Genomic DNA, 22728 nt, shown 5'->3' with positions numbered 1-22728 from the left:
TTACTAACCCGCCCCCAGAAAAAAACAAAGAACAAACATTTTTAACAATTTGTGGATTTTTCATATTGGTTCTAGTTTTAAAAATGGTTCTATTTCTTTAATTTTTTATTTTGAAGTATAATTTTGTATAATTATATTTAGAGTTAATTTTATTTTACAAAGTGCTCATTTTAGAAGCACTCTCGTTTATTTTAGTTTATTGTTGAAAATGTGTGTCTTTGCCTTTCAATTTAGGTTTTAGTAACTTAGTTTTAGATTATAATAAATATAGGAATTTAGTTCCATCACCTGACAGTATGAACGCATCAATACAACTATAAACATTTGTCCTTTTTCCCTATGAAGAAACAAAACTCTCAACTTTGGAAAGAATTGAAACACCATTTGTTCAGGGACGCTATCTTGAGAATCATCGTATTAAATTTACTGTGTGATTCTCTTGTTTGATTGACATCGATACATACTATGCACACGTCTACGGGTGAAAAATGTCTCCACCTAGAGGCTAAATAGTGTCATTGTTCACGACCCCCCCCCCTCCTCCTTGTAAACGGGGTTCTCATCTGCGCCTGTCAATCAAGGTACCAACAAGCAGGGTGTGTTTGCCACCTCTGCCCTCCCTGTGCAGAACAGTCGTCCCAAGCAACAAGTGTACTGTGTGTGGACACACAACTGCAGGCTTTTTACACAAGGTATGTTACTCCAGTTCCTCTCATGTGACTTTTAAAACAAGACTTTCTTCATTGAAACTACTGCAGCAGCCTATTTTAAGACACGTGTGCTCAAAGCGCTACAAATATTCTATCTCATTTGCAGGTTAAGCAACAAGTTCACTAACAAGCATTAAGAAGTAAGACTTGACGTGAAACCGTCTACTGTTTGATATCACATGCTGCTTTTAAGATCGTTTAATATGAATGGCGTCTTGTTCAGTGTCCTATGACAGGATTTTGTGCATCCAAAATCTGAACGAGGCTTCAAATCCTTGGAAGGGCTTCACTATGAACCGCTGCCTTGTGGTGGCACTGGTCGTGCTGCTTGTGGGTGCAGGGGTCCATCAATTTCACAGTGGGTAACATACTTGAAGTATTACAGTCATGCATTGTTTATACAGTGGATATAAAAAGTCTACACACCCCTGTTAGAAATGGCAGGTTTTGTTACATATTTTTATGTTCCATAGATGCCGTTGACATGGTTGTAGAAGAGACAGGGATAAGGTCTTTCATCGGAAGTATTCAAGACGGTTCAATAACTCAGGTATTGGTCTGCTTATAAAATACGGAATTGCAGCATTATGGAACTACAAATGGAACTTACAGCATTTCAATGTTTCCAGATCTCCTTGTGGGACAAGTTCATGTCGTGGTGGGGATCAGAAGAACTCGGAGCGATAAGGAGACGGAAAAAGCCCATGGGGAGTAAAGCGGTCCTGAAACCTAAAACGGCTAAACAATGATGCATTCCGGTTGAAAAAGGTTAAAAAGGCCCTGCGTTTTAGTGACTACAAATGGAGATTTTAACTTTGTAGACTTCCTAGCAAAAAGGACAGTGAAACAATACTGTGACATCTTAATACTATCATTGATTAAAATGTGACTTACTTGTATGTATTTATATTAGAGTATATTATAGATATATTGAGTGGAGTGCGACATGTTCCTTTATGCACCAGGGGTGTCATTTGTGAATAAATACATATACAGTAAATAAAAGAAAGTGAGTTAAGTGGATCTTTGCACACCAGCTTGTGTATATTAGCGTTAGCGACAACCACACTGCTTTGCTACCATATCCGGATGCGTGAAAAAAAATGTGCCGTGCTTGTTCAAGTCCACCACCTCCAGGGCCTCATAAGTGACCGGCACGCAGCACGGCGAGCGCTCGTTGATATTGCCGCTCTCGATATGCGAGTTGAGCAACACGGCGTGGTTTACGGTGTTCATCAGCGGGAAGGCGCAGCGGCCGTGGCAGTTGTTGATGTTGGCAGTGTTGGGGCCGACCAGGAAACGCTCCAGGGACACGGTGAGGCTTGTCAGGCGGCACGTGGCTTGCCTGGCTGTGGGGCTGGGCTCCGCACGGGTGGCGCGCAGTTGGGGCAACATCTCGTGACCAACCGTCTTCATGGCCTTCAATAGCAGGAAGGCGCAGTACTGGCTTTCTCCTTCGGAGGTGGTAAGAGACATCAGCAGTTATAAGTTTGTATCATGTGCTCATGGGGAGGGTCAAATTACCTGATGCTGGGTCCACCATGGGAAAGGCGCAGAGTTCCCAGAGTCTCTGGAGCCTCTTGATGTCCCTTTGGCCATTCTCCCTGTCTCGTAGAACCTCCTTGATCTGCACAAGGTTCTGCTCCAAACCGTGCCTGAGCTCGTCAAGTAAACCTGGGGGCATTGCCAGCTCCCCCCGGTGGACTTGATACGTGGAGCCTGTGAAGGAGAAGATGGTAGGGGCCGTCGAGTTGAGAAGTTCCGCCAGTACGGACTCGCTGGCGGAGGGATCCAGCGTGATGGGGGGCGGGGCCTGCAGGGAGTCCAGTTTCAGCGGAGCGGCGTCAGGACGATTTTGAGGGAGGGTGTCACTCAGGAAGCGGCGTAGCTCACACAGGAAGGAAAGCGGCTGGGATGAGCCAGAAATTTGGGTGCTTTTGACATATGAAATTGACACTTCAGAATCATGGTTTGCATTTTAAGAGCTAAACAAAACGAAGGGGGGCGGGGGGACAACCTGATGTCGTCTTCACGAGAGAAAAGAAGAACTGGAGTCACCCTGCTTCTTCTTGTATTTCCACCTGTAAGGAGTTCTTTCATCCTTTTCTCTGGGGCATGAGCAAGAGCACAGAAAAAAAAACTTCTGTATTGTATCATTATTATTTATGAATTTTAAAAAGACATGGTTTGATAAATCACAAAGAAAGAAATTGACATACTCATGTTAGGGTCTTTTGAGTCAATGGAGAGCATCCATGTTTGCTGTCTCGTGGATGCTGGACCTGTCAGGAGAATATACTGCGTTCTTTCTGACATGCACACAATCTGCAACAAATGAAAAAATAAATCAATAAAAAATAGAAACATGGTGGACATACAACTTCTACCCAAATGCAATGGGGTCTACCTGTGCATTAGGCTGCAGAGATTGACTGGTGAAGGTGATCTGGTCTGACTCGCCTCCACTGATGGGACTTTCCAAGGCCAAGAGCAGCACCAACTTGTCTTGGAGCAAAGTAGATTGCGGGATGCGAAGGTTGAGCATCAGTGCTTCCCCATCGTCCTCCACGAAAAACACTGAGGAGAGCAAATATTGACAAGTGTTCACTTATATGACTCCACTCAGTTAATAAACATTTTATGATGACTGCAGTTTTTTTTTTTATTACCTTCAGTGGGATGCAGGAGCTCCAGTCCACCTCCTTGTTTCTTCTTTGCGCCCTTCGCCAGGTCCAACAAGACTGCGAGACCGCCAGACGCCGCGCACATGCCGAATAAGTTAACGCTGGCTGGTGTCAGCTGGTCATCGTCCTCGAGAGCCTCTCGCAAGGCGGCCAGCACGTCTTCCAGGAAGCACGCTGTGCTGCTCTGAGGGACAAGGGAGGCTTCTCTGGAGCGTGTGGGCAACACGGTCGGGCTCCTTTCTCCTGCCTCCTCGGCGGACACCGGCCTCTTTGTAGCTACAAATACAAAACAATAATTTTGAGGCAACTTGAATGGAACTCGAGGACAATGAATCAGGTAAGAGGGCAGTGGTGCTACCTGAGAAGATTTTTACTTAATAATTTCAATTGTGAAAAACATCATTTTGATATGATGGAATATCTTGGTCTTATTTGTTTCCAATATCCTAAAAACCTGGGATTTGAAAAGGGGTGTGTAGACTTTTTATATACACTTAAGATGATGCAGGTATACCTAACAAAGTATCACGTGAGTCTGACCTGTCATGGTGGCTTCCGGCAGCAATCCATAAGAGTCTGGCAGGACCGCGCAGGAGCAGCAGCCCATCCAACAGAGGATCATCAGACACCGGCGGAAGACGTAGAGGGACATGCTGTCACACACACACTTTGCCATCAGCATGTGCATCCAAGTGTTATCAAGTGTTGAGGTAACAAGAGGGTGGGAGCTCTCTCTCTCTCTTTCTCCCACAAACCTCCTGTCCTCGCCAAAATAGGAAGATCTCGTGTCCTTGTGGGAATGGGAGGTGTCCTACAATGGGACAAGGGAACACAAGATGTAGACAGACAGCTATTTTCGCCAACTGTAGCTTTCTAGAATAAAAAAAATAGACATCTATTCAGATTCATTACACTTCAAATTTTAAAATACTTCAAAGAATTATGCTTATTTCTTAAATATTTTATAATTATAAAATATATAATTAATAATTATAATATATATTTGTATATATATATATTTAATATATTTATAAGAATTATAATATATTCTATTTTATAATGAAAAATGTATATTATAGTGAAAAATTTTTTATAATGAAAAACATGTCCCAATTAAAAACACCACCACCCTCCCAAAAAGTTCTGTTCTAGTCGGCTTTTAGCTTTCTAATAGAAGCCCTAAAGATTATTTTTCGTAAATGTGGTTTGAAATGCTTAGTTCCTAAAAATGCCCACATTGTTCCTTTGGAGGTGTTGATGATCTCACAGCTGCAGTGCAGTTATGCAGACAGTCAAGGTCGACTGTTCCAATACATCCAGCCAAAGCTCATTCTTGGAAACCATTACAAATGTATCACTTTATGAAGCTACACTCCATATATGGATTCACGACATGATATATGTACCGTAGTCTGGCCTTTGGTGATCTTGAGCACAGGTGGTAAACAACATCCCTTGGCTAAGGTCCGACTTCCGAGGAGACTCATTGGGAGGTCCGTTCTTGACACATCAACCTCAATCCTTCATCGCATAGCTCATTTTAGAATTGGAAGAATGTCGTGGCTGATGTTGAGAAGACCCTGTGCTATGGAAGGAGGACACCACCCAAGTGGAAATTTCATGAAAGAATCAGAACTAGACAAGACCAGAAATAGTCCTGTTAACTTCCTTGGGAATTTTTCTGCACTGGATTGACATATACATAGAAAAGAAATAAGATGTTAGGAAGACAACAAGAAGAAAGGTGAGAGCAAAATTCAAACATCATAAGAATTTTTTTATTACTATTCATAAAATGCAGAGGTTGGGGAAAAAGCAACACAAATATTCCATTTGTCATGATTACATCTTAGGATAAAAGCACCGTCACCACACTTTAGTAACACACGATTCCACGACAAACCGGGCTTTGCTATCATTGCACCTCCTCCAAGCTGCTCCCACCCCACAAAAAAAGTCAACACACAAAAGTGCAGGACCACCACGTGGAAAAAGTCGACGCCATTTCTAAGTTTGACGTTACACTAACTCGCGGAGCTTTCTAAGGTTTGACGGATGTGCCAGTGAGAACCAAAAAGTGCCCACAGGCCGGCTTAATTAATTTTTTTAATAGAAGATTGTCATTGAAGGTAGAAAGGGACCTAGTGTGGAGATGCATGAGAAAAAGTTCCTGAGTTAAGACCTTTGGCAGGAATTAGTTTAGAGTTGAATAATAAAAGCCGATCAAATTGTATTTGAGAGCGTGTTTGGCTGGTATGATTGCTCTGAAGCAATGGTTGGCTATTCACATGCATGGTGATGTTTCATCCAATTACTGGAATGTGATCATTCCTTGACAGTCATTTAGAAGCAGTCTTGCATAACCAAAATAAACAGAACAAAATTTGTTTTCACGCACAAGGATGTCTTTTTTTAATGGTGCCGCCAAAATATTTGAATATGACTAATTTTAAATTTGCTTAGGGAGGTGCAGCAGACTGATAGCAAATAAAGGGAAAATTAGTTCATTTCAGCTAGATGTTTTAATTAAAGGTGATACGAGTACTACGATGAAAACAATTATCCAAATTAAAATCTAATCGAAAATAAATTCCAGTTGAATTTTTCTTATATTATTTTGTCTATACTTGGCTTGTTTAATAAGCTTATAAGAAGCCCACATACTGGGAAAATGGCGGCTTATAAATGTCAAATACATCATTTAATATATATTTTAATCTTTATTTGTAAAACAAAAACATGACAAAATTCTGACACCCTTTGAATGTCTAACAAATTTGAAATGGTATAGAAACAAGCACCATCCCTTTGGTTTGGCTGAGTTACAAAAAAAAAGCTGCGATAAAAAGCAGGTTCTCACTTGCACATCCTGAAAAGCTGCCCGGCGAGAGGGAAACAATGGCAGAAGCGTCACGGTTTTTGAACGATGAGCTGCAAACGTCCTCTTTTTATGTGAAGTAGCACCAAGCTGTCTTGACTGACTAGCATTTCTACAAACAGGACAGGAATCTGTAAGACCGCAGAGACATGACAGAAATGACACGATGATTTAACCCCAAAAAAAAAGACTCAGTGCTGGTTACAAACAGACTACAATGTGGTGGGGAACCCCTAATTTCCACCAAAAGCCCAACAAACTTTTTTTGAGCATTGAGTATTCCTGGGTTCTATTTCTGTGGTCTACGGACCACCGGTTCACCACCACACCAGTCAGCAATCGCGATCAAACAGGAGTCACGAACACACTCCAAAACAAGCGCGGCTCTGGCAGTACCCACCAAATCTACAAGCGGGCTTTATCTGTAAGACACGTCGCTTTGTTTGCACCATTAATTGTTCAATTTTATGTTTAAAAAGAGAAGCACCGTCTGTTTGTTTTTTTCCTGCAGAGTTTAAGAAAACAAAACAACAAAAAAAGTACAGGAAAACATCCTGTCGTGGTCGCTCCGCCACAGCACCTGGGCACGTTGTGTGCCGCCATGTTTGTTAAGGTCATGTGGTGGCTGAAGACTGAATGTGGGAATCACAATGCAGCACCGATAGATTTTTTTTTCCTCATATATATAGATTTAAACATACATAATTACATATTAAATATAGCTTTGCGTTGGCGCTTTTGTACAAAACAGTGTTTTTTTTTTTGTTTTCACTGAATGTTGTTTATCCAAAAGTGTTGTACACTCCAATACAATATTAAATAGAAGAAATTAAAGGCCAAAAAGGGGAATTTACAAAAAAAAATCCCCGTATACAGCACTCTGTGTCGCCTTTGTTTTTTTGGGGGGGATGCTTTTTCACTGGAAGAATAAATAGTATCAGGCACGGTCCAAATTTAGCACCATTGTTTTCTGACAGTCACATACTATATTGCATTGTACAACACATTTCAGGGAGGAAAAAAAAAAAGAGAAAAGGGGGGAGGGGGGGCATAAATATATAAATCTAACAACTGTACACTCAAGAGAATTAATCATATTCACAGTACAAACACAAAAAAGACAACACAAAAATAAAGGTGTGAAGTAGTCCAGTAGTTAGATGCTGCAAACGGTAAAAAGATTTTCCCAGTGTGTGTGTGTGTGTGTGTGTGTGTTTGTTTGTTTGTGTGTGTACGCATTTTAGAGTCGTAAAACCTCGGTGTTCATCCGCAGCACCCAGCAGCACAAATAAATATACAAAGTTCATCGTAAGAAGAGGTTAAAAACATCCTGCTTTGAGAAGTTGTCAAAGTAGTGCCACTTAGAAAAACATGTAATAATAATAAATACGGAAACACATGCAGTGCCTGTTTTTTTCCTGTCATTATTATTATTTGTATTATCTACCTGGATTTAGCTTCACTTAACTCGACAGCAGTGCCACAGAGAGCGAACACGGAGCACCATTGTGTAGCAGAATATCGATTCATGTTCAGGCCTTCAATGTTTCAGAACAAGGCAGATATGAACGGATGTTGAAGTAAACGCTTTTTTTTTTTAGACATCAGTCATCTCCACCGATATGTTAAAAGTCTGATGTTACCGAGGAGAAAAGGAAACGCGGAATTGCTTTGATCCAGTTAGGAAATTAAGAGCTCTGCGAGCTTAAAGCAGCCAGATTTCTTTTTTTTTTTAATGTAAAGATGGGTGGATCCTGACACGAAAGCATTATGCTACAAATGCAACGGCACGTTGTTATCCAGTGTGGACTTAAAACATGAATTTCCTCATCTTGTTTCATAGGTCAGATGTAAGAAAGAAAAAAAAAAACATGCTAGTGAGGGCTGAGCAGAAATCAATGGACGGGTCATATAGGAAGTTGCTTCCTCAAAAGAGAAGTTGTGTGCTTGCTGTTTTAATTCATTTCTGACTGCTATCTAAAAAAGATGGATCCAACAACAATTGACATTTAAACACAACCGGTTCCTTTGAATTCTGCTCATGATGATCACTGCAGCATGTTTGTGTGTGTGTGCGTGTGTGTATGCAAGTCCCAGTACAGAGGCTGGTCTTGGAGACGGTCTTGGTAGTATAGACGACGTATTAAAGCACCAGTGAGTGAGGAGCAGAGTGCCTTGGGTCCACACTTGAACGTTTGCATAGGTTTTTTTTTTATGTTGAGGTAGGTTTCAGCAATTACCTGAAAGGCCATACAAAACAAAAGATGCATTTAATCATTTTACCATGAAAACAGACAAGTAAATTGCCCCTATTCTAATGCTTGGTTCAACTTATTTGTTTTTTTTTTAGTACGCAAGTGATCGAGTCTAGCATAGCCCGTTGTTCCCTTAGCTACTGACCAGATTTCACTTATTCTAGCCAAAATTATTTGCTGCATATGTTTTGTGAGGAATGCACATGTCCATTCTATTCCACTAGGTGGCAGTAGATAAGAAGGGATAGCGCTCCAATAAGCCAAATGAGGGTCAGCATTTTTTTCTTTTTAAATAGTTCATGACAATATATTGACAAAAAACTGAATAGGTGACTCCACTGATGCTACATTGCTAGTATGCAGGGGTAGAAAATGAATGGCTGCAACATCGACCCAAACCCGGAACTAGGCAGTGAAAGAGGGGCAAACATCCTGTCATACTCAACAATAATTTCCTTTCTCATATTGCAGGATTAACTTACCTTGCTCATTTAGAACAGTGACTCCCTATAAGTCTCTTTCTTGTTCCCTCTGTCTCTCTCTCTCGCTCTCTTTCTCTGATTGCCCGCAAAACCACCTTCCCCCTATTCCCTCACCCCCACAACCTATCTCGGTCGGGAGCCGGGGAGCGGGGTGGTGGTGGTGAAGATGCCATGCTGAGTCCTCCGCATACTCCCGCCACCACCTGAGCTGCTGGCGGGAGGTGGCGGTGGCGGGGGCAAGCGGGGGGAGTAGTGGACTGCGTATGGGCGAGACGCGGAAGACGACAAAGAGGAAGAAGAGGTGGCAGAGAGAACGACAGACGAGGAAGAGGAGGAGACAGTGAGGGTGTGCACCCTCTGGTGATGAAGCGAGGAATGCGGGAGACGCGATGGGGGGTTGACGGGCGGGGGTGGCGCTGTGGAGGAGGGGGCGCTGTGCAGGGGCGGCGGAGGGGGCAGAGGGGAGGGGCTGTGCAGCACCGACTGGGTGCGACTATGCTGGGCCTGCGACGGGCAGGGAGGGAGAGGCGAGGGCGCGGAAGCGGGTTGCGAGGAGGAGAGACTGAGCAGAGAGCCAAGGCCTCCAGAAGGGGGCAGCGACGCCCCAAACTGATGATGCGAGGACACAGAGGGAACCGCGTGGTGAAAGGTACCTGCAAATCATATAGCGAGAAATGGAGGGAGCAGGGAAGCAGATACAAGTGGCAAAGGGGGGGGGGGGAAGAGAGAAGCGAGGGCTGAGCCAAGTAGCGCCAAGACAAGCACACTCAAAGCAAAACAGAGTCAAAGCACTTGCTTCTATTTAAACTGGGTTACTTACTAGCTTTCCAGTTGACATATTGCGCTTTGAATATTGACTCTAACTACATCGCTGTATACAGACAATTGGGTCTTAGGAGTCGAATAAAGCTTTTGCTTCATTATTTCATAATAGCGAATTTTTACTTAGTTCTATATTGGATTAAATTTCATTTCAACCCATACCGTGGGGAAAAAAAAAGTTTCCATTTGTGTCAATGGGGAGCATGACCTTAATTTATGAACATTTCAAAAGGTTTCAGATTGTTTTTAGTGTGCAAGTGAAATGACTCTGACAAACAGCTACCGAAATACACCCACAGAAAATGACAAAAAAGGCCATCATCCTAACTTTCAGTCAGATTAAATTGATTGTAAGGTTTTTTGTTTTTTTTTCCTGCAGCATTTTCCAAGGGTGTTTGCCAAGCAGCCAGTCAAAGCACGGCAGCACAGACAGCCAGTGGTAGCAGCAACAGCTTGGCCCTCCACTTACCTCACTGTTAGCAGATCTGTTCTCTTCCCTTTCACAGAGAGGCTATCGCTATCCCTCACTCTGACTGTTTAATGATGTTGAGACTGGGAAGAACCAAATAAATCAACAGTATTTACTCACCTCCTGCTGCCCCGCCTGCAAGCCCAGCGCTAGAGAAGCTGCCCAGGCCAGAGTGTCCGTTGACCAGCCGTGTGTTGGCGCTCGCGCCGGAGCTTCCCGTCTGAGCCCCGAACAACGACTGTAAGACCGAGGCCCCTCCGAGTGGGAACTGAGAGCCCAGGTACTGACCCACGGAAGATCCCGTCGAAACGGTGACGGGGCTGCCGCCGATTTTGCCGCTCAGAATGCCCGCGCCGCTGCTGGCGGCCGCAGCTATGAAAATGTTCTGACTTGAGTGGCCGCCGCTCGTCTTTAGCTCCCAGTCCCGAGGGGCCTTCTGCTTCTGTAAAACCTGGCGGGGGTCTGAACTGCCGCCCGCCTGACCTCCTCCGCTACCAGTGCTTCTGTTGTTGGCTTCTTGGCTGAGGAAAGGGTTGGGATTCGTGTAGCTGGATAACTCTCCGTCGCTTCCCTTCCTGGGCTGTTGATGGTGTTGTTTGTAATCAGCGTCCGAGTTTGAGCCTCCCATAGCAAACGGAGAGCCCCCTTGCCTCAGGTCGGAGTTGGGTTGCTTGGGGTCCGAAATGGGTGAAAAGGTTGACTTCCATTTGCTTGTGGAGGACAATGACGAGGAGGAGGAGGAGGCCTCGCTGCCTGTGCTGTTACCGCTGCTGCTGCCTGATTTCCTGCCTAGAGAACACACAGGAAGAGGAGCGTGAAGATGCAATCAAATATATTATTCTAATGGAGACAAGTGCAGTATTGACTTTTTAATTGCTTTCACACTAATACTTGGGTCTCTGGAGTGCTTGCCCGGTTTCCCACCCATCAAATTTAAAGTTTAATAACCAAGTTAATCACAGTTAGCTATTTAATTTTAGAAATGTGTATGTATGTATTCTGCATTTCTACCCTATTTTCACATAACAATTGATCATTAGTTTTTTATTCTTTTTGTATAAGCTAATGGTATGTTTTTAAAACTGTTGTTTTCTTTTTTTAATTCTGAAAACAAATTCTGCATTGTTCATTACCTCTATCACCATCTCCAAGTCGACTGGCTCCATCTCTGTTTTCCAGGGATATCGTAGCAATTTTCCTTTCAATCCTACAAGCAAAACACAGAAAAAAAAATCCATATGAATGAAGCGAAATGCAAGATCCACTTTGTACGTTAAAATTGATTTTATTTCTCAGCTCTGAAAGATGACGCGGCTTTACCGTGAGTTGGTGGTATCAACCGGGTATCCTGAGTCCTCATCATCAGTGCTGGGGGCGGAGGAGTAACGAGCAGTGCCGTTGACCTCCAGGGGACGCTCCCGCTTCAGAATTGGAGGTTGGTTCGGGGTTGGCACGCTGGGGCTGCGGCTCGATTGCTCCGGCGAGGAGATGGCCGCGATCTCCAGGGGCTGGTTGATGTTGTTCACCTGTTGACGACAGTTGTAAAGTCACACTTGAAGGTTAAATATTTGTCGTTAGGTGACGCACCATGGAATTAATGTTGAGTGGGGACCCGGAGGAGTGGTTGTTTGCACTGACGCCGGGGAAGGACCTCCTCTTTGGTGAGCCGGTGGCAGCGACGGCCCCCGTGGAGCCGCGCTTCCGCCTCCCTCGCTTGCGTCCGTCTTGAGGAGCGAGGCCGTGCGTGGAGTGTGACGATGCCGACGTGTGCGTGGGGGGCGTGTGTGCGCGCTGCGTGCCGGGTGACTGATGGTTGGGGTTTCCGTGGTTACTGTGGTATCCCTGCTTGGTGGAGCTGCCGGCGTGAAGGTGGAGGCGCAATCCACCGCTGCCCGATGATGAGGAAGAGGAGGAGGAGGCAGAAGAGAAAAAGATTCTCCTCCGCAGTTCATTGTCCTGGGGCTCAGTGTCCGACTCGGTCTCTTGGCGTTCCTGGCCGTCTTCTGAAATGATCCTCGGGGGTCCGTCTGCATAATGAAGAACCCCTCCGGTGCTGAGTGGGGGGCTCTGGATTGGACCTCCTCTGCTCATGGGTCCCGCCAGAGGCGTGTTTGTGTGTGGAGGCGATGAAGAAGCACCATTTTGGTCCTCTGGGTGGGGACCTCCATTCATGAGCCCTGAGCTAGATGAATATCCTAGAGGAAAAAAAAAATTTATTTATACTTGCAGTACGCAGTATTGAAGTAAAAAAATACAGTAAATATTTGGATAAAATTAAATCTATGCCATATCAAATAATTAAATGAAAAAGGTGTAACTAAAAGGGCCTTCTTGTGCTGCGTGACAACATTTGTAATCAAATGAAACATTCAGAAGCCTTACCATTAACTTGGCTGGTCTGAGAGACAGGACTAGGAGTGCTTCTCTGCAACGCCGCACAAAAACAGCATATTGTGATGCCGAATAAAAGAGTGAAAGCTTTCAGTGCATTGTCAATACCCACCAGTCTCTCAGCACGACTGGGCAGCACCACGCTGGCGAGTGGAATGCTGACTGGAAGTTTGCTTGGGTGAACAGTGCTCAGTGGAATACTTATTGGAAGGCTTGTGATACTGCTGTCTGCCGGAACAGATGGACTCTTCTCTTTTCCACCCTGAAGGGAGAAAAAGACTCTTTAGAAAGCAGAAGAACACCCCACGTGCACACCGCAAAAAAATCAATTACCCTCTCAGTGCTTTTTGGAGTATTCTGGGCATCCAATGCATGAGGGGAAGGGCTGCCCTGCTTGGCTCCGAGAGGAGAGTTAAGGCCACCCATTTCCCCTCTAAAGTAGAACATGATAGTGTTACAACAAATCACCAAGCTTCAGGAGCTTTGAGCGGTTTCACGCACCTGTGCGTGGGCAGCCCGGGGCCTCTCAAGTGGCCGGCGGCTGTGGGTTCTTGGTTGAGATGCCTGCGCAAGGCAATTTTGGCGGGGGAGAAGCGCGTGTAGTCGGGAAGAGCGTGGGAGACGTGCTGCCTCTGTCGAGCCTCGGGCATGGCTGCCGCAACGTCGTGGTCAGGAGAGATTGGCAGATAGCGCGAAAGAAGCTCCGTCTTGGTGTTCCCGCGCTCGAAAGAGGGCGAGCCGGTACCGTTGAGAGCGCGTTCTGGGCTTATGCCATTGACAGCTGGGACTGATGACAGGCCGAACTTGGAGGCGTCCATGTCGGCGGACGAACGGGATTCTTGGTTCTTGCGGTACGGGGAGCCCTCATGAGGGCTGTATGATTTGAGCTGAAGAAGCTCCTGTTGCCTTTGACTTTTCTCCAGCTCCACAATGCTGATCTATAAACACCAGAGGGAGCCACGACATTTTTCAATAGGCCAAGAATGTATCACTAAAATGCTGACATGACAAAGAGAATATTATCCACTTAACTGCTAGAAGTTACAAAAAAAAAAAAAAGAAACTCAAAATGCGGAGACAATTGATGCCCTACCTGCAATTCCAAGCAGTGCCTCTGCTTCTCAGAGATCTGTCTCCGCAGGGCCAGCTTCTCCTTCAGCAGACTCTCCAGACACAACGAGCCCCAATCCAACTTCAGCTCCTCACATCGAGACTTTAGCTGCAACCCAAATTCGGTTTCAACCGTACAGAATAGCAAAAAACGATACACAACTTTAAAGCCGGCTTGACACTGCAGACCAGTTTAATGATGCACATAGCAATTGTGTTGTCATTTGACCCATGCAGTGAAAATCCAGCCTCCAAGCGTCAACTTGTATACTTGAAACGGGGAATGTAAAGCGAATTGGCAGCAGCAGTGATGTCTCACCAGCAGCACGCTGTGATCTCGCAGCAAAGCCATGTCTCGCTCAAGCTGTTTGGTCTGCTCTTTCAGCTGATGGTTGTGGGCCGATATCTCCTTCTGCGCCTGCAGCAGGTCCTCCACAGTCAGAGCTTTCACTCCCAGCTAAACAACACCACACACAAAAAAAGGAAAAACACCATGACTTTTCAACGTGGCAGACAAGAGTGTCCTTGATGACAGCACTGTGATGCGGCACGTGGGTTTGTCTCATGTTTACTTGCAAAGAAGAAACTACACAACACTTGAAGGTCAGAGCTTGTAAAATTTGGAGTTGGATCAAAGATTTCAGACAAAAAAAAAAAAACACGTCACCTCATCCAGTTTGTTCTGAAAGAGACCTTTGATTTTGTCCTTGTGAGTCTGACAGATGGAATGGAGCTGCTCCGCCTGCACGGACAAATCCCTGTGTTTTTGCTGAAGACAAAAAAACAAAGATTTAAGATGGACAAACAGTTGACTCACGAATCCGCCTGTCTCGTCTACCAGCCATTTTGGACCAAGTAGATTATTTAAAAAAAAAATGGTTTAGTTTAAGACCTGGGGGGGAAAAAAAAAAAATCAATGCTGCCATAAATTACCTTCTCCTGCTCTACAAGCTGCTGCAGATTGGATTGATACTGAGGAGTCTTCATGTAGGCCATAAACTGGAGGTATTGAACTTTGATGCTATCTGTTGTCGGTTACACAATCAAAAAGGTTAGATGAGTTCATGGAAAATACTGGTCTGGATTCACAGTTGTCCTCGGCTTACCTAGCAAGTGTTGCAGACCGGGAGGGGTTGGGCTCAGCAGCAGTTGATTGGCTGGATAGTGCTGAAGCTTTGGAGGTAGTTGGTAGAAGGGACTCCGCGGTTGCAAGTATGCATCTGCGCACACGACAAGCACACGTCACACGAGTCTCAAAGCTACACACAGCGATTATGTGGAGCGTTTGGCTCCGCTGACCCTGAGGTGGCGCTGCAGAAAGGGTCTTGGCGTGCAGCAGATCCAACGCGCTCTGGGTCTTTTTCTTGTCGGCAGCCGGCGCCGCCTTCTTGGGTCGACCCCTCTTCTTGTTGTTCAGCTTGCGACCCTTGGCCAGCAGTTTTGTTTGCCGGGGTTTGGCGGGGGGCTTGGTCACAGGCACCAAAGGGAGACGCTCCTCCTCCCCACAGGAATCCTGCTGGAATAGCAAATATAATATCATCAGTGATTCCTAACAATGTGCAGAAAAAAAGAAAAAGTTGGAGTACTGCCACAACAATGACACCCCATGCTACCTTGTTTTGGTCCCTAGTTTTGGTGGGTGTGGTGCTATTGCTTTTGCTGTCCTTAGTATCTTTCTGCTGACGTCGCCGGGCTGCCTCTTGCTCTTCCTGCATTGAGAGATTGTAAGAATTGGACACAAATTGGAATAATTGCTGCAGCACAGAAACAGAGGGTGAATATCACTGCTTACCCTGAGTTTAGGATTTTTTAGACTGGCAAAGTAGTTTTCAAGCTGAAAATCAGGGACAAAAGAATCATTTGAAATCATTTTTCCCAAATGAGCAATCAATCAATTGACCATGAATACTTTGACAAGTTCATTACACATTGTCTTAAGTGTTACAATTTGAAAAGGGAAATGTCCTATTTGTCGGGAGTAAAACAGTTCGCCTTACTATGGTGCGGTCTATGGTGTGCAGGTAGTAGGAGACCGGCTTTCCCGTCCAGGACACGGAGCCTCTCAGCGGCGAGAGCTCGACCACACGCATTATTGTGCCTATATCTGCGAGCGACAGAGAGGAGCGTCAAGGTGATCGGACGAATCGCCGGTCGGTAAGGAGATGACGTGGTCAAAAACAAAAGGGTGGCACTTACCGCTCAAGTTTCGGCTGTTTATTCGAAAGTTTAACGGTGCAAATGGTTTGGAGGATACAATTTTTCCACCTGAAAAATAAAGTAGAGTAAGCATTTAATCAAATACAAAAATGCGAAACAAAAATAAAATGAAATGACTACTTTTTGTGAACAAAAAAGAAAAAAAAGAAATCTACTAACCTTCCTTCATGTTAGCAAAACGTTCCTTCAGTTGGTGATCTACCTCTGGACCAAAGGCAAAATTATTCACAAAAATAATACTGCAAAAGAGGGAAGAAGTAGCCAGTGTTAGAAATCAGAAACATTTGTCAATGAAGCGTTTCAGACGTTTTGTTGATGTCAACCTTGTGGTAGCGATCCTTTCTTTCCATTCTTCGGACAGAAAATCTCCTCTTTCCAGCTGAACGTAAAAAAAACAAGGAAGATTACATGAGCGTCCGAAGAGTGACACTGGTTTAGAAATGTGAACACAACTTACAGTGTACTCCCCGTGTTTCTTCCCATACCATTTCATCCACTTTTTAAACTCTTTATCCATGGACTGGAAGAAGTAACATCAAGATGACGACACACATATGGCAAGTAACATTAAAATAAAGGTGAGCCTTAAGAAGAGGTACGCTCCCGACTGGTGACCAGTCTTTCGCAGATGATTAAAAAAGAAAAAAAAAGTGTTCTGAGTTGTGTATTACCTCTGCATAGGTTGCTGGAGTGTCTGCTTTCTCTACGCCGTAGTAGTGTTTGCAGTTGGTCGCCGCAGCAACCTGCAGCACGACCTGCCCCACGCCTGCACAGCGCAAACATTTGAATTGACATTCGGACAACCGCAGCGGGATGGCTTACCGCTGCCGAGATCCACGAAGGTGTCATCCTCCATCATTTCCATCTCGTCGATAATCTGCGCCACCAGGTCGAAGGAGGTCTCTCCGTAAACCTCGGGCGAGAAGGGCTCGTAGTTGTTGAGCTTCTCCGGGTCGGTCACCGAGTGGTTGTACACCTGCTGGAGGATGTGTCGGAGGAGCCCGTTGGAAGGGCGCTTGTTCAACTTCATGGGCTGGGTGGTCCCTTTCCACTAGACAACAAATCCATGATGGTCAGCAGAGCACACAAATGACCTTTATTTCATCAAAACTCCAATCGACAGTTCCGGTCCAATCCCAGATTGGGTCGGATCTCTCTTGGATTCATTTCAAATAGAATTAACTTGGTGCTTACCAGCTGGTGAATGCTGTCAATGGCCCTGTTGTATTTGTCACACAGTCGTTGCATACTCTCGTAACTGTTTCAATTAAAACGACACAAATAGAGTCGAATCATCATTTTGGGATTTGGAGAGCGGGAATTCAACATCACGACATGCACTGAAGTGATATTTCGTGTGTCATTGTGAGACTCACCTCTTGGTGTCATAGTCAATGAGCACATAGTTTTCCATTGCCAGCTTGAGGTCCGGAATCTCCTCACACACCCACCTTGGGGGAAAACACGCACAATTTAGTCACAAAATGACACACATCAGCAATAAAAAAAGTCAGGGCGACACTTACCGAATGGTCTCGATGATTTCATGGGCAGCATCGTGGTGTTTATCCTGGAAAGAGAATTTACTGTAATAATGTGCCTGCAAATTGAAATATACAGTAAAGGGGGGGACCACACAATGAATGACAAATAACCACTTAAGAAATGAGCTGTAACTGAACAGGATTACACATGCGTACCTCGTGTCATTACTCACAAGGCACTTAACAGGAAATGACTTCATGATTACAAATGCCATGCTTGCTTTTCTCGGTCGTTGCACACTTGCTGCAACATAGCGAGTCCAACACAAACTCGGCCTGTTATATTAGGGGATGGATTGCATATTATAGTCTAGCCCAGCGGAATTTGGGTAAGAGGACCTGGTCACCAATCAGACATTTATGGGCTATTTAAATAAAACCATGTTTTGATGTGGGAGGAAAACTTTTCTTCTCTCCATCTAATCTTTCCTTCGTGCGTTTTAAAATAGCATCCTGGTGTCCTCGGATATCTTCACGGAAACTGTTGCATCTGCAGGGCGAGATGTAATCTTGACTGCAGTGCGGGGCGCTCGAGTTGCAGCGTTAGCCCGAGCTGACCCACTGACCCACTTTCCCCGCTCACACTTCCTGGTGGAGTTCCGCAGGGAAGGAGAACGTGTGAGGTGGCAGTGCGGTGAAAGAAACGAAAGCGAGGCAGAGTGGAGTCAAGTGTGAAGGACGCCCAGGCGTTGAGGGGAAAATCTCTCAGCTGTTCTGCGGCGTGGGCTAGCAGCTCACACACAGGCTGCGGCTTCCCGCGCAATACTGCCCGCCAAACACTCCACGAGCCGCGCGCGCACACTTTCAAATACGTGCAGGAAAGGCTTTTCCTGTCAGCGCAGTAAATTATCAACATAACGACCGGCTATCTTACGAGCAAGCCCCACCCCGCTTATAGAGACGGGACATAAATACATCTAAAATGTTCGGGATACGTGCAGCATGCCACATCAGGGAAGTCACATGATCGCACGGCAACACCAGCAGAGAGCCGAGGCTAAAAATAAACCCGAGTGAGGGGGGAGACACTCTTCTATCTCACTCTATATTGTGTTCACAGCCATACAAATGAACAGTCGTGAGGGTGACGGCGGCGACATTAAGCCTTCAGGGAAGCATTAAATCACGTGGCGTCATCTCCACAGTAACCCATAATGTACGCCTTGTCCTGGAAAGACCTTTTGTTCCGTCTGCGTGTTTACCTCAATTGAACTGAACTTTCCTAAAGAGGGTCAACAGAAAAGTCATGGGATTTGGACTAGGAGCAAAAGTTGCAGAAAGCTCTGACAAACCACAGTCACGCATGACACTTGGGAAAAACCTCATTTGAACGAGCAGATCGAGGGTTGTTCAGAGAAGAATGTACGCTGGAAGTGACGTAAAGTAAACGGTATGACTTCAGTGCTGCCGTTAGAGAGTTCCAGATTTTGTTGTTTTACTGGTTTACATTCGAACCCTCCAAAAGTCACGCCGCAAATCAACCCACTTGCATTTCTTTCATTTCCCTAGCTCACAAGCGACTCGAACAATGAATTCTGTCAATGTGATGTCGCCACGCGTGGGCGTCCAAAGAGGTTGCTAAGAGCTTGCCTTGTACTACAACATAATAGTCTTGTGTGTGTGGAAAATGCTTTCAACACTGCACCCATGCAGTGTGCGTGAGAGTGATGCAATCATCTGTCGTGGAGTGGAATCGATTGCCATTAGCTGACATTTAAAAAAAAAAAAAACAAAAGAACTTGGGAATGCAACTGCTACTTCCACCCTGCCCTCTGTGGTGTGGACCATATGGACATGGGGAGGAGAGAGGAAGTCTCGCCCCTTTAAAAACAGATGGGGGTGCGCTTCAATGACATGACACAGGCATGAGCGTATCTCAAATTCCTGCCATGCTTGTTCTTGTGTGTGTGTGTGTGTGTGTGTGTGTGTGTGTGTGTGTGTGTGTGTGTGTGTGTGTGTGTGTGTGTGTGTGTGTGTGTGTGTGTGTGTGTGTGTGTGTGTGTGTGTGTGTGTGTGTGTGTGTGTGTGTGTGTGTGTGTGTGTGTGTGTATCCATGCAGGCCACAACAAAAGCAAGCGGGCGAGGCGGTCCAGGGCAGTTAGGCGAGTGTTATCAGAAACGTAACAGCCTGGAGTGGATGATTGCCACCACTCCATTTCCGTACTTAACAGTGTAGGCGGAAAGGAAACGTTAAGAGAAGAACCCCCCCCCCCGCCCCTTGAGTATTCTGAGAATTTCCAGAGTATTTTTTTTTAAGTTACTGCTCACTGTCTCACCGCAATCACGACAGAATAGAAGCACAGTTCACGAGTTTCGCTCAGAACGTAAGACAACCGCTTCCTTTTCCGCCTCTTCTAGACAATGAGCACACCAATGGCTGTCAACTGCTTTTAGGATGTTTGATTATCAGTGAAAGTAAGAAGGGGCCAAGTTATCACTCCGTGTCTGGTGCTAAATTTAAACTGCAAGACTGCAACGATTAATCGAGTGATTCAAAAATCGATAATGTGATGACAACAAGGCAACATGAACAAAAATAATACCCACGTGCACATTTTGTGTGTTTTGTGATTACTCGATGGGTGCCAAATATAGGCATTTAAGAGGGGATTGTACACTTGCGTTTTACAGTGTAAATCCAGCCTTAAGGACAAAAACAGCCGTGGCACTGTGTGTTAAGTCGAAACAGATGTTCAGTCTACGCAAGTAAAAACAAATGTATATGCTTGCACGAGAGCAGCATATGCATGTGCACCTATTTCAATGACGCAAACATTTGAGGACATACAAACAAACCTTCAATGCATGCACAATTCCAAAGCTGTCAAAAACATTAACCAAGTGCCAGTCTGAGATTGGATTGACATTTGTTGAGTAATAACACCCAAAGCGACGCAAACATGTTTTTTGCACCCGAGCGACTTTGTTTTGACTATCTGCTGATTAGAATCCCGATCAAACACCTCAGCAATGCATTAAGAAGAAAACAAGAGCATCTTAAATGTTCTCTATGTTGAAAATGTCTTTTTTCAGCTTTACTTAGTGACACCTCAAAATATGAAACCAGAAAACAAGACTGAGAAAAAGCTTTTGGTGACAAAATACAAATATACAACAAAACAGACTCATCTTGTGGCTCAGGTTTGTCATTTTTGAGAACTCTTATCACGTTGCTACTTATAGTACATTGGCTGCCTTGCACCACCATTGCAACTGTATTAGAAAACTGAAGTAGAACAAAAAGATGCATGCAGGGATGACAGATTTATGCCACCACAGTACCAGAGCTGGCTGAGAGCTTAGGAAAGGGAGGAGAAATTGGTTTAATGTTTATTAGTGCCACTTGAACAAAATACCCAATGTATTGCAAATGATTAATAAGTTCCGACTCCAGTTGCAGAACCACTGCTCTAATCAACATGACAACATTACGAGATAAGGTGACACAAGGTGAACGCGTGCCCAGGTCCGAAGTTGACACACCAGGGTTGTCCTAAGCACTCTAGCATGCCCGAGCTCGGAAGTGGCTAGCACCGGGGGCTAGGTAACAAAGCCAAAACACACACATACGAAATAAACTTCTATTCCGCGGCACGTTGACAAATAACACTTACGTAAACCGGTAAGGGCCAAGGGTAGCCAGCGGCTTCAGCTCCAACCGGAGATTTGAGCCTGAGCTCCAGCTTTTCCCCCATTCTCCACTTGACGGCGGCTTGGGTTTACGGCTAGCGAGCTAGGCTAGCTGGTAGACTGCTGTCCGCGAGCTACAACGTGAACATGTTGAGGTGGGTCAAAGCGTGTTTTCAAGAAAAAAACAAAAAATGCCCGCCCAAACAGGCGTCGAAGCGTGGAACAAGCACAATGTGACGTCTGACTTGGTTTCGATTTTTCAATAAAATGCTCCCTTTATGACCACTGGCAATAACACCGCTCCTGTGTGGCCGCCATCTTGCCCGGCATTGAAAAACTATGGCAGGAGGCCACACACACAGGGGAGGGTGACGTCACCGAAGGGGATGGCGATTTGAGGTCCGGGAACCATGACAGCGAATGGCTTGTGCCACTTTGACAAAAAATATATATATATTTTGCCCGGCAAGTCCTCACACAGTCAAGTTCTTGACGAGTCTCAACAATACAAATATTTAAAAAAAAAAAACGTAAAATTATTTTAAAGGCAGAACGTCACTCAGCAACAGTTGACGTGATCACGTGACAGCGCTGGAACGTCACAAAGCTCAGCTGGAAATTGTTCCAGTGACACATTTTCTAAGAACTCCAACATTAAATTTGAACATTTGTGAGCGACCAGTACAGTTCTGCTCAGACAAAAAAATCATACATTAAACTATGTTTGAATAAGATAAGACTTTCTTGATCACCAAGCAGGGAAAATCACTCATAATTATGTAGTAACAAATTAAAAAAAACAAATCACTTTCAAGGGAACCAATGACTGAAAGACAAAAGACTTAAAATCAAAGTAGTTGCATTAAACTCTTAAAAATCCAGTTGCAACAAACCACATCAAGTCACACCTTCAATGAAAAGGCTTGACAAATACTTCCCAGATATTGTCAGTATTATTCATCACATGCTGACACAATCAGAAAACATTCTGACAGCATTACACCGTGTGATGACTATGACAAAAAAGCCTGCAAATGTCACCAATTCCTCCAAAAACAAAAATAAAGCACACACAATCCCAATTCAAATCATAATGTTTGACAAGGCCTTCCTGGATCTTTAATTATATTGCCAACACACAGACTCACACAGACACACATATAGTAGATAAAGAAAAGAAAATAGTGATACTATGAAAAAATACTTTTTGGCTTTTCTGTCCTCCATCTACACCTCGTACTAAACTTGATTCCGTTACTCCCGCGGGTGTCACAGCAAATTAAATCCAGTCAGAATAATAAAACCTAGTGAGTGGAAAGAGGGGGGGGGGGGGGGGGGGGGTCGTTCCAGCGGTTTCCATATGAGTAGAAAAATGTCAGCATATACTGTATGGGGGAGGCATGGCAGGGGGTGCCACGACGAACCCACTGACCGCATCCCTCCTCCCTCTCCCGAGTTGTGCAGCATGAGGCCAACTTTGGGGTGCAAGCCAGTAGCAGCATAACACGGGACTCACGCCAAGTGGAGCAACGGCGG

At 44.9% G+C, this 22728-nt stretch overlaps 2 protein-coding genes and 1 long non-coding RNA gene across 7 annotated transcripts; 1 reads left to right on the top strand and 2 right to left on the bottom strand.

Moving 5' to 3' along the window:
- Positions 1-539: 539 nt before the first annotated feature.
- Positions 540-1465, top strand: LOC119121492. Its single transcript, XR_005097690.1, has 5 exons — positions 540-692; positions 817-850; positions 934-1068; positions 1184-1260; positions 1340-1465. It is a non-coding gene; the product is annotated as an uncharacterized LOC119121492 (long non-coding RNA).
- amh (anti-Mullerian hormone) lies at positions 879-4380 on the bottom strand. 2 transcript variants are annotated; one of them, XM_037249079.1, is made up of 8 exons: positions 4150-4380; positions 3935-4047; positions 3380-3670; positions 3118-3287; positions 2930-3035; positions 2728-2818; positions 2235-2644; positions 879-2164 (listed from the first exon to the last, which is right to left on the bottom strand). In XM_037249079.1, the coding sequence occupies exons 2-8, from the start codon at positions 4044-4046 to the stop codon at positions 1764-1766; spliced, it is 1581 nt and encodes a 526-aa protein (XP_037104974.1). In that variant the 5' UTR covers position 4047; positions 4150-4380; the 3' UTR covers positions 879-1763. The 2 variants fall into 2 exon arrangements, with proteins under 2 accessions (XP_037104974.1, XP_037104973.1); XM_037249078.1 differs by having other exon boundaries at positions 3935-4380.
- Positions 4381-5150: 770 nt separating this feature from the next.
- Positions 5151-21544, bottom strand: dot1l (DOT1-like histone H3K79 methyltransferase). Of its 4 annotated transcripts, none has more exons than XR_005097688.1 (29): positions 21177-21544; positions 17545-17588; positions 17395-17469; positions 17213-17276; positions 16841-17069; positions 16690-16784; positions 16476-16538; positions 16342-16397; positions 16178-16257; positions 15998-16066; positions 15799-15905; positions 15594-15635; positions 15415-15510; positions 15101-15317; positions 14908-15021; positions 14735-14826; positions 14469-14570; positions 14121-14258; positions 13785-13910; positions 13193-13629; positions 13025-13124; positions 12804-12953; positions 12683-12725; positions 11888-12495; positions 11621-11826; positions 11434-11507; positions 10421-11089; positions 9010-9662; positions 5151-8512 (listed from the first exon to the last, which is right to left on the bottom strand). XR_005097688.1 is itself a non-coding variant. In XM_037249077.1 (28 exons), the coding sequence occupies exons 1-28, from the start codon at positions 21255-21257 to the stop codon at positions 8502-8504; spliced, it is 4188 nt and encodes a 1395-aa protein (XP_037104972.1). In that variant the 5' UTR covers positions 21258-21542; the 3' UTR covers positions 5151-8501. The 4 variants fall into 4 exon arrangements, 2 of the variants coding, with proteins under 2 accessions (XP_037104972.1, XP_037104971.1); XR_005097689.1 differs by having other exon boundaries at positions 15101-15314; XM_037249077.1 differs by lacking the exon at positions 9010-9662 and having other exon boundaries at positions 21177-21542.
- Positions 21545-22728: the final 1184 nt, after the last annotated feature.

This window comes from Syngnathus acus, chromosome 4 (genome assembly GCF_901709675.1).
Source record: "Syngnathus acus chromosome 4, fSynAcu1.2, whole genome shotgun sequence".
NCBI classification, from domain to species: domain Eukaryota; kingdom Metazoa; phylum Chordata; class Actinopteri; order Syngnathiformes; family Syngnathidae; genus Syngnathus; species Syngnathus acus.
The sequence above is the reverse complement of the archived record's forward strand: the minus strand, read 5'-3'. Positions and strand labels throughout refer to the sequence as shown.